This window comes from Panthera pardus, unplaced genomic scaffold (assembly GCF_024362965.1).
Source record: "Panthera pardus isolate Hobbes unplaced genomic scaffold, ASM2436296v1 HiC_scaffold_6, whole genome shotgun sequence".
NCBI classification, from domain to species: Eukaryota; Metazoa; Chordata; class Mammalia; order Carnivora; family Felidae; genus Panthera; species Panthera pardus.
Genome location: NW_026526991.1, coordinates 109,615,557 through 109,636,151, shown reverse-complemented (window position 1 = coordinate 109,636,151; position 20,595 = coordinate 109,615,557). Strand labels below are relative to the sequence as shown.

General features: G+C 33.3%; 1 protein-coding gene across 4 annotated transcripts in view; it reads right to left on the bottom strand.

Moving 5' to 3' along the window:
• Nucleotides 1-20,595, bottom strand: part of CUL2 (cullin 2) — a 101,910-nt gene that overhangs the window by 8,762 nt on the left and 72,553 nt on the right. For all 4 annotated transcript variants that reach the window (XM_019465115.2, XM_019465113.2, XM_019465114.2 and 1 more), the window contains 11 exons: nt 19,482-19,578; nt 19,279-19,389; nt 15,835-15,997; nt 12,822-12,946; nt 11,210-11,317; nt 10,197-10,256; nt 9,374-9,502; nt 9,178-9,264; nt 8,042-8,194; nt 7,705-7,782; nt 2,583-2,649 (listed from right to left, as the gene is read on the bottom strand). In XM_019465115.2, the coding sequence (XP_019320660.1) occupies nt 2,583-2,649; nt 7,705-7,782; nt 8,042-8,194; nt 9,178-9,264; nt 9,374-9,502; nt 10,197-10,256; nt 11,210-11,317; nt 12,822-12,946; nt 15,835-15,997; nt 19,279-19,389; nt 19,482-19,578 (1,178 nt within the window). The remainder of the gene's footprint in view (nt 1-2,582; nt 2,650-7,704; nt 7,783-8,041; nt 8,195-9,177; nt 9,265-9,373; nt 9,503-10,196; nt 10,257-11,209; nt 11,318-12,821; nt 12,947-15,834; nt 15,998-19,278; nt 19,390-19,481; nt 19,579-20,595) is intronic.

Genomic DNA, 20,595 nt, shown 5'->3' with positions numbered 1-20,595 from the left:
CATACAGAAGTACTTGGGACAAAGATGTTCTCTGGGTTATAAATGAATTTTTCAAAGTGAAAGATGAGGCAATAGGCTCAGAGAAGTTAAGTAATTTGCTCAAGGTTATAGACTTAATAGGCTAATAACCTGACATCTCCTGATTCTAAGTTTCTCCAAATATCACTTTATACCCCATCTCCAACCATTTGTAAAGACTCTTGGATTACAATACAAATAATACCTGGAATAATGTACAAATGGATTAGGAAAGAATAATTTTGATTATATGTAAAGGTATGAGTAATAGGGGTTCTCAAGAAACAAAACTCTTAGTCTAGAATGAGAGCCAATGTTTTAAAGGAGCCCTGGAACCTTATGACAAATGTGGGAACCACAGAACAAGCATCTTAAAGACAGATGGTGTTTGACAACTTTTGCTAATGAGTAAATGAATAAATGAGAAACAAAACCAAAATAAAATTTTACCCAATGGTTTCACTAATAGATCACAGGTATTTTCAGTGCTTTCAGTGATTCAAAACAAAAACGAATTTACAAGGTTAACAATATCTTTTCCAAGGAATAAACTATTTGACTCTAATGAAGACACATATACACAACATTGAAACAAGACAAAAACAAACAAATGAGCTCCAAAAATCTGGTTATCATGGACCACCTTTGGAATTCTGTATTTTCAAAAACAGAAAAGGAATGTTGTTCTCTTTCCTACCTAGGTGTCATCAGTAACAGTTTTCAGGTCAAATTCCAAGAGCAAAAACTATGTCGTTTTTTTTCTTTATTTCTATTACAATTAAGTTGCTGAACACCAAAAAAGTGAGCCCCTCATTAAAATACTTTAGGAGGTTGATTACTGCTGAGGTAATGAGAAAAACAAAGAGAGTTTAAACTCCCCAAGACAGATATTCATGGATATCAAAAATAAATTAAATTCGGGGCGCCTGGGTGGCACAGTCAGTTAAGCGTCCGACTTCAGCCAGGTCACGATCTCGCGGTCCGTGAGTTCGAGCCCCGCGTCAGGCTCTGGGCTGATGGCTCGGAGCCTGGAGCCTGTTTCCGATTCTGTGTCTCCCTCTCTCTCTGCCCCTCCCCCGTTCATGCTCTGTCTCTCTCTGTCCCAAAAATAAATAAAAAACGTTGAAAAAAAAAATTAAAAAAAAAAAAATTAAATTCAAGTACATTAAGATATATTAGTTCTTTTAGTTATCTAAAACACTGGTTGAGCATGTTTTTTCTTAAAACCCATTATATTTACTAAATGAGAATAGAAAAAATTCATAACAGAATGTAAAATTAAAGGTCAAGTACAAATTGGCCACTTATTAAATATCATTTCTGGGGCGCCTGGGTGGCTCAGTCAGTTAAGCATCTGACTTCGGCTCAGGTCATGATCTCGTGGTTTGTGAGTTTTGAGTCCTGCTTAGGGCTCTGTGCTGACAGCTTGGAGCCTGGAGCCTGCTTCGGATTCTGTGTCTCCCTCTCTCTCTGCCCCTCCCCCACTCACGCTCAGCCTCTCTCAAAAATAACTAACGTTAAAAAAAATTTTTTTTAATCATTTATTTCACAAACTGCTGAAAAAATGTAAATGTCCAACTTGTTCAATAAAGTTAAACTTGTGTAAGTATGTTTTATCGTGTACTGATTACGTACTAATATGTATTACTAACAATGAGACATCATATTCCAAATATAAATTAGTCAAATAAATGGTAAGAGAAATTTTTCTTAAGTGAGTGAATAGAATTTCCTAATAAAGATTATGGCACCTGATTGATCAAATTTTCTTATACCATTTCTAAGAGATACACCCTTACCAGAGATACCTTTTCCTTCTTATAGAAAGAGAAAGTTGACTCAATGAACTTTTCAAAGCAGAGCTTTAGCAAAAGTAGAGAAATTTTTGAGTGTTTGCTTTGGCTAACATCTTCAGGCAACTCAGAGCAACTGCACACAGTCTACAGTCATTCAGTTATGAATCCTACTGTCAAATAAGTGGACCCCACTGTTCCAGAAAGAAGCAAAGGACCAGATTCTGACTTTTCTAAAATTAAAAACTACTGGAAATTAATTGGGACACTCTGGAAAAAGTATTTACTATTGCAGTTCACTATAGCACCAAAAAGAAAAATCAAATGCTTGTATCTCTTTATGATCCTATAATGTTTAGTGAAATTTCTGAGGACATTTGACATATTTAGAGAAAATAGGTTTTTTTTAAGAGTATCTGACCTGTCAAGTCTTGGTTTCTAAATAAAATTTCTACTGTCTATATAAAGTGGTTTGTTACAGAAATGTAAGAAACCATTACAAAATTCAGACATTTTCTTACCAAGCAGTAATAAAAACAGCATAATTTTATACTTATACTATTAAAAAGTGCTGCACTTGAACTTCATTATTAGTTGCTTTAATGATAACCAGCAAGGCAAACAGAGGAAAAGAGGTTAAAAACTATCGTTAGAAAAAAATAAAACAAAACAAAACTATCATTAAGCTGTAAGAAATCTCTTCCATTAAATTATTAACATAATTATATCAGGTAAATTTCACTACACTAGATATAATTAAATGCATTTTACCTGTACAGAGATAATGTAACCATGTAAGTTTCCTTCCACTAAAATGCTGGCTGTAAAATAATTCAAACTGTAGAAAAAGAAAAAAATCAAGTTAATTTCAGCTACTATAACATAACTACCTAGCTATTACTACATTGAAAAAGTAAAAAAAATGTTCATGTTAGAAAAGACATTATAACCCATCTGGTATACTTACTCATTGTATAGATGAGAAAACATATCCATGGCAAGTCCCTGACCAAGATCTTACAATTATTAGTCTAGCTCTTTTCACTTACAACTTTGTCCAGGATTCTCTCCACTAAACCACAGCCCTGTACAGTTGACTATTTGTATAAATTCAGAAATGACATAGTCAATGATTCATTTTGAGTTTGGAATGATAGCCATTTGGACTTTACAAATACAAACTACAGACCAAAAACATCATCATATATTTCCAATATGAAAATGGAAATCATACCTTCATTTCTAATCTCCTATTTGCCAACATATATACTCTTGCTAAAATGACAGGTTGATTAATATTTCTGTGGTTACCTATAAGGTGACATCTACAATTTAACTTTACATCCAGTCAAACACAAATACAAACAAAGTTTCAAGGTACTCATCTTTGTATCTTCTTTTGTTGATATTATTATAAAAAAATTAACATTCTATTATTGTAGCTTTGAAAATTAAAAAACATCTTCCTTGAACTGAATGTATAATTGTAGGACATCAATCCAAAAAGTACCTTTTAAAGAGCCAGTACATAATTTATAGTGAGAAAACAATGCTGAAATGTAAAAAAAAACAAACCTCAATTTCATTATAACACTAAAAAATAAACGCATCATGTCACAATTCAGAATTATGGACATACTTTCAGCCATGATGTGCCACATGTAATAGTTACACCTAAAGCTTTTATCTGTATATCAAACTTAACCTTTTTTATTCCCAAAACAAAGTTTCAATAAAGCAATCACCAATGTTTGACCTGCCAGCTGCATACTTTCACTCTTTACAGCAGAAGTTTATAGCTGTCAGCCAAGAGAATTAGTGAATTCTTTTCAGCAGTTTATTCCAAGTTTGCCTGGTCCTGGGAAGCTAAAACTTGTTGAGCACGCTTTCCCTCCAATAGCATGATAAATAGGAAATGCCTGGCACCTAAAATACTTAAGATTTTCTGCTTGGTTCTAATCTAGACAAAGAGAAAAGTCAAAATAATGTCATCAAAGAATCCTAGAAGCGGGCTTTGACTAATCATCTCCAGGGGTGTCAATAAATTCAATTACTACTACATAACTCATAATTTTATGATGAATAATTTACAATGAATTTGTGGACAAAAGCAAAATAAAACATTTTGAAATCAAGAAAATCAAACTTTAAAATGCTCTTTATAAATTATTTAAGTGCAAAACTAGCTCCAGGATGTATATTCCAAGCTCTGAAGGCACTTGCTTTGCCTCTTTATACTCTTAGATCTATCAGTCAAGTTTTATTGATAATGATATAGATACATCAACAGAAAACATTCTTTTACCTTAAATTTAAAATCTGATTATAAAGATTTTCATTTCTGTAAATCATCAAGAACAAAAAGTCTCAGTTCCAAATGGAAATATTATAATATTCATCTGGTATTCAAAGATAAAAGCTATAAAACTTTGCTTCATTATATCATTAAACAATTATGTTACCAAAGTTTAGTAGTAAAAAATACGTCTTGCCTCAACTTCTAATTTTAAAATAAGTAACAGGCTAGGACAGCATCTTTTAAATGCCGTTTGAGGGTATTAATTAGAACTCAAGAGGCCTTAAAAATGAATAATTCCTATTCACTTCTAATAGCTGAATTAATACAGATTACTTTATATTTCTTCAGTATTATTCAGATTTATGGACCACGTACAAAGGAAATATAACAAGATTTAATGGTCTAATATGCAAAAATAAATTGTTTTTTAACGTTTATTTATTTTTGAGACAGAGAGAGACAGAGCATGAACAGGGGAGGGTCAGAGAGAGAGGGAGACACAGAATCTGAAACAGACTCCAGGCTCTGAGCAGTCAGCACAGAGCCCGACGCAGGGCTCGAACTCACGGATTGCGAGATCATGACCTGAGCCGAAGTCGGATGCTTAACCGACTGAGCCACCCAGGCACCCCAAAAATAAATTATTTTTAATTAAAGTTTAATTTCCATAGTTTTAAGATTCACATGTGTAAAATGAAAGTAAATTTTTTGTGAAATAACCACATATTTTAAGATGTAAAATATAGAAAATATCACTAAGGCAAGATGAATTATTTACATGTAAAAATGTACACTGTTAAGTACACAGATGGATTTTCATTCCTATGTAACTGAACCCTTGGATTTACTAGAAAAAAAATAGGAGGACAAACTCCCTCTACTGGTAATTAGCGAAAATCCAAATGGAGAGGACAATATTCTTGGAATCATAAATAGTCAGAAAAAAAAAACAAAACGCTGTTTATAAGTGAGGAAAGTGAAACCTGATAAAAGTTATACATTAATAAAGGCTGAAGGGTTTAAAAACCTGATGTTGGAAAATGATTATTTCAAGAGGAGAGAAAAAAAACAACATAAAGTTAAAAGGAAACTATCTGTGGCAGCACCTGTTTTCTGCCTTTATTGTGATTCAAAAACTTGGGCCCTTAAGAAGTAAGTTTTAATACTGTCAAAGATGAGAGGTTAATTTTCTTCCACTTGCCAGATCACAAATACATCAAAATGCCTTACCTGGCTACCCAACCCCTACTCCTAGCTTGCATCTATCCTTTTTGGAAAATCCGTACTAACCTGGGCTCACACTATGCCCACCCAAATGAATGCTTTTCTTCATGTAGTTTCTAAGATGGTCGTGCCACCATGCCTTTCTAAGGAAGATGCAAGAAGTCCCTAAGTTCAACTCCTATTTTGAAAGCCTACCTTATGCCTCGTATCTTGAAATCTACCTGGTTGGTTACACTACTCTAACTCTGCTATTACCATTACTACTATAACTGTTACTTCTTCTATATTAGCTACCATTTATTGAGTACTTATTATACACCAGGCTAAGTGCTTTACATGATCTCATTTTATCTTTGTATCAGCACTCTGAGGTAGTCCTCTTATCAGTTAAAATATTAGAAAGTTATGTGCCCAAAGTCACAGAGCATACATAGTAAATAGCAGCATAGGAATATAAAATAAAAAACTATGATTCCAAAGCCTGTACTGTTATTTTATTTATAATGCTTATTTTGAAAGAAACAAAAAACATACTTACGTTAAAACATGAATCAAAATATCCATTACATATATCTCTAGGGAATAGTGTAATGAAATACCATTTTCATTTTTAACTTCATAACGTATGCATAACCCACTGGTTCATGAACAACCTCAAGTTAGTGTCCAAATAAGGGACTATAAACAATAATGAAGATTTCTCTAGAAAAAAATGTTACCCAAACTTCTAATCAGTCAAGAAATAAGAAACCTCTTTTGGTGAGTTAGTAAATCAAAAAGGGTTAGTTGCAAGAGAAATGAAAACATGTCCACTAAAAAACTTGTACACGAATGTTCACACCAGCATTATGCATATATTAAAAAGGCGGAAACCACCCAAATGTCCATCAACTGATGAATGGACACATATGTGGTACATGCATACAAGAGAATACTATTTGGCAATAAAAAGGAATTAACTACTGATACATGTTATAACATGGGATGAACCTTGACATTATGCTGAGTGAATGAAGTCAGTCACAAATGATATGACTCTGTATGAGATGTCCAGAATAGGCAAATCTATAGAAAAAGAAAGTAGACTGCTTCGGGATGAGTGGAGTGGTGAAGGGAGTTAAGGAAAAATGAGGAATGACTACAAATGGGTAGGGGGTTTTGGAGGGGCGATTTTGGGGTAATAAAAATGTTTTAAAATGGATTGTGTGATGGTTGCACAACTGCGAATATACTAAAAACCACTGAAATTGTACATGTGAAATGGGTGAATTGTATAGTGCTATGGTTTGAACATCTGTGTCCCTCCCAAATTCCTATGCTAAAATCCTAATGCCCAATGTGATGGTATTAGGAGATGAGGCCTCTGGGAGGTGCTTGGATCATAAGTATGGAACCCTCAGGAACAGGATTAGTGCTAATAGAAGAGAGACCTCACAGAGCTCCTTAGCGCCTTCTACCACGTGAGGACACAAGAAGTCTGTGGCCTGAACATGGCCCTCACCCAATCACGCCGGCACCCTGTTCTTAGGTTTCCAGCGTCCAGAACTGTGAGAAATAAATTTCTGTTGTTTATAAGCCACCCAGGCTGTGGTCTTTTGTTAGTTAGAGCAGCCTGAACAGGCTAAGACATATGTTATACGAATTATAGCTCAATAAAGCTGTAAAGATACAGTCTCTACAGTCTTTTTGAAAGCTTTTTGGTAAGCATTGTAAGGTTTATTTACAGTTGCACTTTAAAGCATTTTTTCTAGGTTATTTCACATTCCATATATTTACCTAAATCACAGTCCAGAAATAAAAATAACTATCACAGGGGATAAATGTGGAGGCTCAAAAATGGCTCCAAAACTGAATGAAAAATTAGAAAATGATCATTTTAAGTACTGTGTTCTAAGCTGTCTTCTAATATCAAAATTTCTATAACTTAAAACTGCTTAAGAGCAGATAACAGATTTAATAAAAATGAGACACACTTGACAAAGAACTGGATGACACACTTAGCATTTTAGTTTTTTTTTTTTAGTTTATTTACCTTGAGAGAGCAAGACATGGGGCTCAGTCTCACTAACCTTGAGATCATGACCTAAGCCAAAATTAAGAGTCTGACTTGGCCACCCTGGCAACCCCTTAGCATTTAGCCAACTTAGTATTTAACTGACTGAGCAACCGAGGCACTGCCTTAGCATTTTAGTTTTAATATTAGGAACCACAATAATTTACATTTTTCCTACAAGGCAGACTAACTATAATTTGTGAATATACTTTTATATCACACATGAGCCCTCAAGGCTTTGTAAAAATATTTAAATATAACGTGAAGACAATTATTAAAATTTCTTTGGTCTTCTAATATATTTTCTGCAAACTTACCATCTGTACACTTTTTTCCAATTCCTGGGGAATTGCAAATGTAGATGAAGGAGCCTGAGTAAGAGGCCATGCACCAGCCTACGAGGAAAAAAGTTAAACAAATAAATATCTAACTTAAAAGTAAATATTTTTAAAATGATTTAAGCAACTAACACCTTTTTTTCTAATCTCCCTTAAAATGTTGATAAAGCCCATCAACATTTCTATCATGACATATTTCATTCCAAATCAATATAACATGTAACTTTAGAAGATAGCATCCACTGACTGAAAGAAATGTAATCAGGCATCCATTATTAATCCTTTGTATCAGAGTTTTTGAAATGGTTAGTCATACCTGTAGAACATATATTTGAAAACTAATTCCCAAATCTATTACTGTGTCTTGATTTTTGATAAAATTGTTGAACTTATTGTTGAGATCAGCACTGACACTCATATCTGTATACATCCGATGAAGCTTGCTGGTAAACTCATAACCACAGGCTTGCTGTAAAAGAAACAGTTTTTAAAAATAAAAATAAAAAACCACATTGATTATTAAAAGAATGTGATAGGTCTACAGTCAAACATCCTGCTTGTATATTTACACCAGAGGCCTATATTATTCATAATCTAAAGCAGCTATTCAAAACAAAACCTTTCAAAAAAATTTTTCTGTTTAAATGCAGAATAAATGAGAACACATATTTATGAAACAATAAATTTCCCTTTAAAACAAAAACTTTTCTATAAATTCATATATCCTATTTCAACACTACAAAATGTCCACTATATGTAAGACACCTTTTAAGGTTTATATATAGTATTAAACACACATGAAAGATGACTGGGAATATTTGAGCCAGTAGTCAATTTAAAAAGGAGGGTATTTAGACATATTTTTAATGCCGTCTACTGAAATCTACCTCTTTGAAATTATTTAAAACTCTGTCATCACCAGGTCAGAAAATTTGGATCTCTAATCTTGGGATACAAAACGCTTTGTGTTAACATCATTTTTAAAATTTAAAAAGTTATTGATATATTTAAAAAGGACCACATATTATATTCTGTGTCTACTATATAGGAAAATGATCAACTACTGAATAACACAGGATAAGAACCAGCTACTACTTATCTCATCAGTCCATAAGCTAAAATGATGTAGAAATATTTACAAAGGAAATCAACTGTACTCCAAACTTGTACTTAAAAGAATAATTTCGGTGTATTCATTTATAAGTAATACAAGTCTTTTGTAAAATTAACACTGTTTATATCTTGTGGATAATTTTATATCAATATATAGAGAGGGATTTTGTCCTTTCAATGCAGAATTTGCATATCCCACCACACAAATATACATTCTACATTTTAACCAATCACCTATTGATGAAAGATCTCGTTACTACATATAATGCTGCAAATAAATATATTTATGTGCTAGTGGAATAATTTTTAGGACATTATTAGACCACAGGCTTAAATTACCTTTAATTTATTGATCATGGCTTCTTCAGAATCCATAGACATAGATAACCCGTGAATTAAACGCTTCGCCAGCATTCTTGCGTAGAACTACATTAAAAAATTTTTTTAAAGATTACTTCCTTTCTGATGATTTAAAGTTCAAAACTAAATCAAAGCAGACTGAAACACAAATATAACTTCCTTATTTATAACTTACCTTTTGAAAAACATCTTTATCATCGATATACTTGAAAACAGTGATGAAGCTCGTGAGTTTGTCTTCTACTTCATTCTCAGTCATCCCCTTCGCTGACTTCTTTAGTAAGTTGTCACAGTACTTGGCAAGCTGAAGTAGAAATTGACAGTAAGTTTTAGAAAGGGCCCTTCTGTACATATCATGCCTCAAAGGAGGCAAGGTGGCAAAAATACAAAATAAGATCAATGGACAGGGTCTCTGGCATCCTAAAGCTTTTATTTTAAAAACATGAACATGACCTTAAAATATAGGTCTTAAGGTAAAAACCAAAACAACAACAACAAAAACAAAAACACGTAGAAACAACCCAAAAATCTAATCAACATGTAGTGACCAATAAAGCATTGATACAAATAATGTAAGTTTCAAAAGAACACCTAGATGAGTTTTGAGAGGCTCTGTAATTTATTATGTTAAATAAGTACTTTTCTTTTAGGCTATCAAAAACTTACCATCAATTTTTTTTAGAGTTCAGATAAAAAAAAATCCCTAATGCAAATTATTTCAAAGCAAACGTATTTTAAACCCCAAACATAAAATGGAATATTTTCTCCTTCAGTTATTCCTTAAAAACAAAAAAGGCTTCAGCATATGGCCAATTGCATTCCTTAAATATATGCCAAATTATACACAATGTATATAATCACTTTTATTTTTAATAATTTAATTTCATCTATTTTTCTGAAAGAGACTACAAAAGCAAATTAATTTGATGTTCTCCTCAGTTTTCTTTTTCTAATACTGATTTTCCGTAAGATTATTTTTAAGCAATCATCAAACTTACCAGTTCAGGTGCTTTGCAAACAGACTTGGGTTCTCTGTAATTTACGACCGATGTAAGGGCCTACATAAGAAAACAGACCAATAATTAGTCCCCAGGAATAGGGGAAAAGTGCAGATGGTTCAACAGAGAATGTTATTATCTGTAAATCCAAAAATTAGTGGCTCACACAAAACACAGCATTCTGATGGTAGTGTTCTTGTTTTCATATTTAACACAGGGTAAATTTCTCTAACTCATGTTAGAGTTACCTCATGGTAACTACATAAAAATTATATATATTGTTCCTACTGAAAATATTCTCTATAACTCATTATTGCTATTTGAACACAGATAAAATAAGACTACATTTTAAAAAATTTTACAATAGCTATGTAAGCAAATTTTCCTTTAAGGTATACTAAAATCCAAAAGTTTGTAAAACGTATTTATTTTTCTTTCAAATATCATTGTTATTTCAAATATTTCAAATATAGTAGCCTAAGTATTATATTTAAAGGAAAAATCACTACTAAAGAATATTAAAATTACACATGCATTTTTGAAGATACTAGTTTATTAAAAATTTCCCCTATATTGCATACTCATGGGAAATTCAATTCCCATATAATTCAAACATTTGATTTAACCACTCAGTTATTAATCTAAAAGTTTTATTTTGAGGCGCCTGGGTGGCTCTGTTGGTTGAGCGTCTGACTTTGGCTCAGGTCATGATCTTGCAGTCCGTGAGTTCAAGCCCCGCAATGGGCTTGTTGCTGTCACCTGTCAGTGCAAAACCCTCTTTGGATCCTCTGTTCCCTCCTCTCTCCGCCCCTCCCCTGTTTGTTCTTTTTCTCTCAAAAAATAAATAAAAAACATTAAAAAAGAAAAAGAAAAAGAAAAAAAGAAAAGTTATATTTCAATTTTGACTTTGTCTAGATTAGAAGTCATACACATAATCAGTTAGAAGCTCAAATTCTGAAACTGCCTAAAGAATAGTGATTAAATAGAATTATATATACACATTAAAAAGTTACCTTATCCAATGCACTCATAAAGTGCTGATCACCATTTAAAACAGTGTTGATTAGTTGAACAAATTTACCATGTACTTCCAAAACTGACTCCACAAATAGTGTTGGCATCTACAAATATGAAATACAAAGTACAAAATCACATTTTAAGAAGGATAAAATTAGGCTCACTAAAGAATTGCTTTATTACGTGTAAAGTTTTTCCCAAGCAAATTAATGTTATATACACATTATATATCTAGATATCTAGATAACTAGATATCTAGATATATATCTACATATAGACCCTCAAAAATGTTTTTAACTAAGATGGCTTTAAAAATCTAAAACTTTGGTATGGAAATTAGCTTGTCATTCAACATCATTGAAATGCAGGACTCTAGTTCTTTTGCCAGAAAAACCGACTAAAAACACTTCTGTGTTGGAATACCGTATCTTAAGGGTAACAAGATACAGCCTCTCAACTACCAGGCCTATCACTTTCATAGAGGATAATATAAACAAAAACTGCCTTCAAAGCTACTGAAGGCTGAGAGGGAAAGGAGAGCTAAAAAGCCAGAATCTGTGAAAACCCCTGGAACTAAGCAGTACAATTCCCTACATCTCAGAGGGAAGAAGTATCTAGCAGTGCAAAAGTGAGTTTTTGATCTTAATGGAGGGAACTATGTCAGCTAAAATTATCTGGGTCTACTACAAATGTATTCTCTTACACTCCCACCCCCTTGTCCTTGACACCAATCTCTGCCTCTTTGCCTAGTACCATTTAACACCCAGAATCTAAAAAATATAGATTAATAAACCTAGGCTTTACAAAAATGGAAAACTTATTAGTGTGGCAAAACCATTACTGTGGCAGGATATAAAAATCACTGGAGTGATGAGCATTTAATAAATGCTCCTAAACAATGATATCCATATAGAGATTACTACAAATGAAGAGCCAAAAGCTCTACTTCAGGAAAAGAAAGAAGTAACATTTCATGTCATGTCTATCTTATTTGTCAAGCCATCACTAGTGATAACAAAGGCGGTGATCCAAAAAGATTTGATGATACGAACACATATTGAGAAGAAAGACACCTTGTTGTAAACGGTCATTTGACTGACAAGGAACTCTTCAGAAAGATGGGTGTTAGGAACATGAGGATACTGCTGGATATTCTGGGTAGTAAGCATATATTTAGGGAAGATTGTTTCAATTTAAATTTGCTTCCTGGACTACCAAATTCAGAGCATTTATAAAGAAAGTAAATTGTAATTTGCCTATACTGCCTTTGATAGATACCATTACTACTATAACTATTAATGCCAGTTACATAGAAACACAATCATTTACAAACAGCAAACATATTTTTCTGTGAGAAGTTAATTAACAATTGCTAAATGAACACATCAGTATAACTAAGAAGCCTATCTCATTCAATGACTTTCTAATAATACGGTAATTCCAAAATAAGGACAACAAACTATAGGTTTAAAACATATTTTAATAAATATGTTTCATTTGTTATCATGGTAGGACTCTTCTGCCATTGTTTAAAATAGTGAAGTCAAAAGAAAAACTCCATGATATTCTGATTAAGAGAAAAACATCCCAGCTCCTTATATAACTCACATTTTCCTGAGTAAGATTACTGGTTGCTCTAAGGCCCTCATCATGGATATGATTTTGCAGCTCCTGAATCATATGAGGTAAACCAGTGGACACAGCACGAAGTAAGACATACATATTTGCCATGTCTGAAGAGAAAAAGAAAATTTGATTATTAAATTTCCAAAGAGTTCAAATAATATTTTAATGCAATAGGTAATATATGGTTCAAAATGCAGAGTTACAAGAGAATGCAGAGAAAGTCCCCCACACCCATCTCCAACCATCCAGTCCTCCTTTCCCACAGGAAAGGAATACTGTAGTTAATACCTTTTCAAAGATGTTTCATGCACATTCAAACAAATACAGATAGTCTTTCCTCTGCATCTTTTTACACAAAAAGTGTAGCCCGTTTTATGTATTATCTGCAATTGTATAACACACTATTTTAACTTAAGAGATCTTTTTATATCATTACACAGTGTATTTCACATATTTTATAACTGCATAGCACATTATATGGCTATATTACAAATGCTTACAAATTTATGAAAATTTGGTTGTTTCCAATCTCTTGCTATTACAACATTACAATTACTAAACCTGTATATTAGCAAGCATATCTGTAGTATAAATCCCTGGAAATGGGATTGTTATGTCAAAGCTTCATCCTCTAAACAGATCCTTATAACACAGCTCCCAACAGCAGGAAGTTCCCTTGCCAACAATGTGTTATCAAATGTTTTGATCTTTCCCACTGAGAGGTGAAAATGATGTCTCCGTGCAGTATTTTTAAACTTTTTATTGAAATATAACACACGCATAAAAAGTGTGCAAACATGTATCTAAATGAATTGTCATAAGTGAACACATAAACACCCACATGATCACCCTGGGTAAGAAACAGACATTTCCTACACCTACAAGTTCCCTGCACGCCTCCTCCCAATCACTACTCCTCTTGCTCTTCCTCAAAGGCAATCACTGTCATGACTACCAACCCACAGATTAGTTTTGCTTGTTTTGATTTATAAAAATGGAATCATACAATTCCTTCATGTTTGGTTACTTTGGTTCAACATATTTATAAGGTTGATCTACATTTTGTATGGTAGCTGTAATCTGTCCATTTTCACTCCTCTATAATATTTCACTGTATGAATATACTATACTTCATCTATTCTGTTATTGAACATTTGAACTGTTTATGGTTTGGGGCTGATACAAATAACACTGCAATGAACATTCTTGTACCTTTTTGTACGTATTTGTACACAGTTTGGGCAGGGGATTATGTATCTGGGAGACAATGTCAGTGTTTCAAAGCAGTTGCATCAATTTATATTCTGAGCCTAGTGTATAACAAGCTCTCTGTACTCCACACATTTCCTAATGCTTATTATATTCAATCTTTTAAATTTTATATCAAAATGTGACTATTGATATCAGTGTGGTTAATTTGTATTCCCCTATTTTAATAAGATTGAGGGCCTTTGTATATGTTTACTGGCTACTTGGATACCCTCTACTCTGCAGTAACTATTCAAATTTCTTGACCATTTTATACTTTAGACATAAACCTTTTTCAGTCATTGCAAATATATTACCCTATGATTGTCTTTTGATACTTTTAATGGTCTTTTAATGACCCAACGTTTTTAATTTTAATGCAGTCCACTAGATCAATCTTTCCTTTGTGGTTAGTGCTTTTTGTGTCTTATTTAAAATTATCTTTCCCTACCTCAAGGTCATGAAGTTATTCTCCTACATTATATTCTCACAGTGTTACTGTTTTACATTTAGGTCAAAAGCCTACAATGTATTGACTGATTCTGGACATGCTGTCTGAGGTACAGATCAAATTTTACTTTTTTCCCCAAGTGATTATCCAATGGACTCAGCACTATGTGTTAAAAAGACTATACCTTTCACCCATTGCTTTACAGTGTTACTTTGGTCGTAAATCAAGTATCTATTGTATGTATGCATGGGTTCTTTCTATGCTATTTTATTCTATTGGTCTATCTCTCTACCCTTACACCAATGCCTCGATGTCTTAATTACTGTAGTTTTATCATAAATCATGCTATCCTGCAGTCTTCCCATTATGGTCTTTAAGACTGTTTTGACTTTTCTTAGTCTAAGAGTTTAACTTTCAGAATTAAAACAAACAAACAAACAAACAAAAATCAAACCACTTCAGTTTTGAGTATATTCTCCTGATCTATAAATCAATGTTGCTTTCAACAGTGTTTAGTTTTTTGGGGCGCCTGGGTTTGTTAAGCGTCCGACTGTGGCTCAGGTCATAATCTCACAATTCATGGGTTCCAGTCCCACAACGGGCTCTGTGTTGACAGCTCAGAGCCTGGAGCCTGCTTTGGATTCTGTGTCTCCCTCTCTCTCTGCCCCTCCCCCCACCTCTCTCTCATGCACGCACACGCGCGCGCGCACACACACACACACACACACACACACACACACACTTTCTCTCTCTCAAAAAAACATTAAAAAACCAATGTTTAGTTTTTTGTGTAAGTCTGGCACATATCTTGTTATGTTTACTCCCTGCTAGTGAAAATTTTTAGTGCTATTTTGTCTTTTTAAAAAAAAAATCCCATTTTTTTTACTGCTTATTACTAGCATCTCATTGCATCTTTATTTTGTATTTTCTTCTATTTTGAGTGAGATTAAGCATCTCCGTGTATTTACAATCTATTCACGTTTCCTCTTCATCTTCTTTGCTTTTTTTCCTGTTTATTAGAAACTCTTAATGTATTAAGGAAATTAGCCCTTGTGATACACAAAAATGTGCAAACACATTTTCCTAGTTTTACTTTTGACTTAGGAATATACTTTGAACATATACTTTTCCAAAACAGTCTTTCAATGTAGATTATTAAAAATCTGTAAAAAGGCACATCGAATATCTTAGAGACTATTACTAAAAATACTTGAAATCTAAGGAAGTTTGAAGATGATGTAAAAAGTGGGTTTATAATTTAATATCTATTCATAGTTACTGTTTCATATCACTTACCATTTTTTTTCTCTTGTCGGATGATATTATGACATTCTGCATGTAAGAACTGTAAGTGGTCTGCTACCATTCGTTGCTGACATTCATGAATCACTTTAGTATATGAACTTGGATGCAAGTATTTTCGACATCGAATTTCTTCATCTTTTAATCTACCTAGAACCTTTAGAAATATATTCTTACAGTCATGACCTACTATGAGGAAAAACCTGTTATCAGTAAGTAACTTAGGTAGCCTCAATTTAATGGCTCAATTAAATATGGCCAGGTAACAAATAAAGATTATATAACCAACGTAAGTCCACATTCCATAAATGATTTCAATTTTTTATTTAGGCTACTAGCTATCACCTACATTTCACCAAAATCTTATGAATAAGAACTAATAAAGTTAAGTGGTCTACATTTTGTCTTCATTTTAAAGGCAAGTTAATATGCAACAGGAAAAGTGGGTAAAAATTATTAAAAAATAGAACAGGTGGTTACTTTATGAATATTTAACTATCAAACTAAAAAATAATTTACATCAACTGGATTAAGTAGATTAATCTAATTATTTTATATTGGTTCCTCTTATAAAATGTAAATGTAAACAGTATGTACATTAATTATCACATTAAAGATTTCATTAAAATTTTTGACAGTCAAATATATTTAGTCTTAGTTAAATATGTCAATCAAGATCTTTAGTAAAGCTTATCCTATATAAGAAACTTTGGGCTACAAACAATATACTGATTAATATTAATAAGAACCAGCTAATAAAGATAAAAGCTAGAGAATCTGGCTAATTTCTACCTCAAAACAAAACGGCATTTGCAATAAAAATCATGCTAGCATAGTATAGACTTTGAAAATACCCTGCAATGCAAAGCTATATAACTAGAGTTTTTGAACTTAACAGGTCCCAGAGAACTATGTATAGGTAAGCCTTTAGGGAGTACTACTGATTTGTCTGGGCATAATTAGATAATACTGGGGGGAGGGAGTGCCTGGTGGCTCAGTTGGTTAAGCATCCAAGTCTTGGTTTCAGCTCAAGTCATGATTTCATGGTTTAGAGACTGAGTCCCACGCTGATAGCATGCAGCCTGCTTGGGATTTACTCTCTCCTCCTCCCTCTGCCCCTCCCCTGCTCACACTCTCTCCCTCTCTCTTAAAGTAAACAAACAAAACTTAAAAAAAAAAGAAGCTAATACTGGGATGAAAGGTGATGTTGAGAGGGGAAATAAGACATCATTCCTGGATACCTCTCAGATACCTTTTGATGAAAATGAGGTAAAGATGGAAGAGAGATTCATGGTCCTATCTTTGCTACCCTGTGGAACCAGTTCAGGGCAGACACAGAAACGAAAGGTAGCCAAAAAAGTATCCAGACTAAAAGATGATGGGGCATCTGGGTGGCTCTGCTGGTTAAGCGTTGACTCTTGATTTCAGCTCAAGTGATCTCATGCTTGTGAGATCAAGCCGCACATAGGGCTCCAGGCCCTGTGCTGGGCGTGGAGCCTGCTTAAGATTCTCTTTCTTCCTCTTCCTCTGCCCCTCCCTGCTCATTCATGTGCATATGTGTGAACTGTCTCTCTCTCAAAAAATAATAATAATAATAATAGCCTATAAGATGTTTATAGCACATATTTAATCAACGAAGACAGTCATTTTGGTCAGTAAGTTTTTCTTTCAAAACAAAAATATCCCTTAAAAGGATTATGCCTATTAATCATTATAGTGCACTGTAAGTGACTTTAGTGTTTATGGGTTAACCAAATGCAACAGGAATTAGAGTCTGGAGGTGAGGATGAGTAAAGGAAAAAAAAAATAATGACAATCGGGAGAAGGGTACGTATCAACAGGAAGGTAGACAAGAGTGGAGTATCTCCGTGCAAGGCTTCAAATAGTTACAAAATCACTTATAGCTGGGGAGGAAAGGCCAAAACTACAGGTAAAATACAGAAAGAGAAGCAGGACGGCTACATTAGTCTGTAAATTAAATGAACTACTTTTATATATGCTATTTCCCAAACATAATTTCCAAAGGCCCTCCTTTTTACAGTTTGAGATATAATTTACTTATTGTATGATTTACCCATTTAAAATATAATTCAATGGTTTGGGTGTATTACATTATTAGTGTTTTCAAAATTGTGGTAAAATATATATAACATAAAATATGTCACTTTAACCACTTTTTGACTGTGTTCAGTGGCATTAATTACATTCACAGTGTTGTGCAACTATTTCTAAAACTTTTTCACCACACCGAACAAAAACTCTTTAACCATTAAACAATAACTCTCTATTCTCTCCTCCTCCCAGTAACATCTCAACAACTTTCTGTCTCCATTAATTTATCTATTCTAGATATCCCACATTCTAGACAGTGTATGGTTCTACATAAGTGAAAATACAGTATTTTTGCCAAGGGCCTCCTTGTGAACCAAATGTAACAAGGAGTGTACGTATCACTGATATTCTGTGCATACTTTTCAGGATTGGACCTAGAACCTTTAACAAGAGTCTAAGATGCAAAAAGGGCTTGGAGCTAAGAACCACTGACTTAATGTAACCTCTTAATAGATGGAGAAACATGTCCCAGAGGCTTACTCAAGGTACCAGAGCTAGTGACAACAGCAGGAAGAGAATAAAAGAGCTCAGACTTCTAGACCTGGGCTTTGTGGAATATATAATGTATCAGGAAGTACAGATATTTCTTAACCTGTCATCTATGGAGGCCAGTCTATAATTATTCCACTTATAATACGTTATTTTTCTTGGCTAAACAAACTAACAGATATCATCCTATAATAAAATGCTTGAAATTCAGTACAGCAAGTGAAAAAACCTGGCTAAAAATTTAATACATCTTATACGATGGCTGACTTTATAACTATTCCTTTACCAAGAAAATACACATACAGTTTTAAATATGGTAATCAATAAATGTTGGTTTAAGGATTAATTAAAGTTTCTTCTGGAGCTTTTACTCAGTCTTCCAAAAGTTGAACAGACCCAAAGATTAACCTATCCAAATATCTAGAATTATTATATTTTTCCTTATTTTCACTTCCATTTTAAAGAAGAAAAGATAAAAACCCACATACCTCGCTTCTATGTTTATCCTATGCCTTAAACTTATCTACTAAGCATAAATATAGTTTATCCTTTAGCCAAGACTGTGAATATTAATTTTAAAGGCAAGCAAATCAAGCAATCAGGATTTATCAAAAAGCATCAACCATGATGAAAATTGGATAGCACTTTTTCTCATGGAAAATGCCACAGCAAGAACAATGATTTATCAATAGGAGGAATTGCACATTAATTATAACCCAGAGTAATGATCAAACAAATAAAAGCTTTTTCCACTTTCTTAATTAAGAAAACAAATGTTAGATAAAACCATGCCTGACATATAAGAGATGATGCATTTAACATAATATGCTTTCTTACCTTTTCCATATACTGTGAGCAGTTTGATTCTTGTAATAAATTTGAAGCTTCTTGTTTGTAATATTCTCCTGTTTCAGTCAGAAAGGGAGACTCAAAGATTTCCTGATAAAACTAAATAAATCAATTAAAATTTAATTAAAAAATGAGAACAAGTAATTTAAAAAATTAAAGGTCTGATTATGTTTTTAAAGGAGGCTTTTTACCTTTAAGGGGAATTTTTTCTTATACTGTTCAACATGAACAAAGGAGTTAATAACCCCATGGATTACTTTCTGGTTTGGGTCTTCTCCACCACGATCACTAAAACAAGGTATAACAAAAAATATTGAGAATACAATTATCTATGGAAAAATAGCAAAGAATGCCAAAATATGGCTGTTAATATTCTATTGGTCTAATCAATTTATAAAGCATTTTAAACTTAAGAATAATTTTTTTCATATCATAGCTGAATTAATATTTATGATAGTTAATGTAGTCATTAGATGTCATTTCAATAAATGAGAAAAGTGTTAATCGTAAATACTACATTGATACTCAGACGATACTACTTTCATTTTAGAGTAGACATGAGGCCATTAATTCAAGACTTTTAAGACTGATGGTTAAAAATATTTGAATTTGACTTGCCACAAACTGTTACTAGAGGATTTGGTCAGAATTCAGTCTGGACCATTACAAGTATGCCCATAATAATCTGACAGTACACATAAACTCTATATATTATTACTCCCTGAAGGGACTAATAGGTGCTATTCTCTAAGAGATCTGCCACTGAGTTGCTTCCCATGCAAACACAAAGGTTTTTGGAAATTTTAGACATTTAGTGAGATATGTTTCAGTACTTCTATATCCCTTTACAGCTGCAAAGGAATCTAAAATCACCTCAATTATTCATGTGACATTTGGTAAGTTCCTACTTAGCCAAGGCACTATTTGTAATGCAAGTTTTATTTATCAAAAAATTGTTTTTAATGTTTAATTTATTTTTGAGAGAGAGAGAGACAGAGCATGAGCGGGGGTAGGGCAGAGAGAGAGGGAAACACAGAATCTGAAGCAGGCTCCAGACTCCGAGCTGTCAGCACAGAGCCCGACGCAGGGCTCGAACTCATGAACCGCGACATCACGCCCTGAGCTGAAGTTGGACACTCAACCAACTGAGCCACCCAGGCGCCCCTAAGATGCAAGTTTTAAACATGGTAACAAGTGTAGGTGAATGTCAGGCTTTCTAATTACAGAAAGAGGTAAATGAAATAGAAAAAAATAGTTTGCCTAAAGCCACAGCCCAACAGTCTGGCCCAAAGTTGGGAGTTTCTG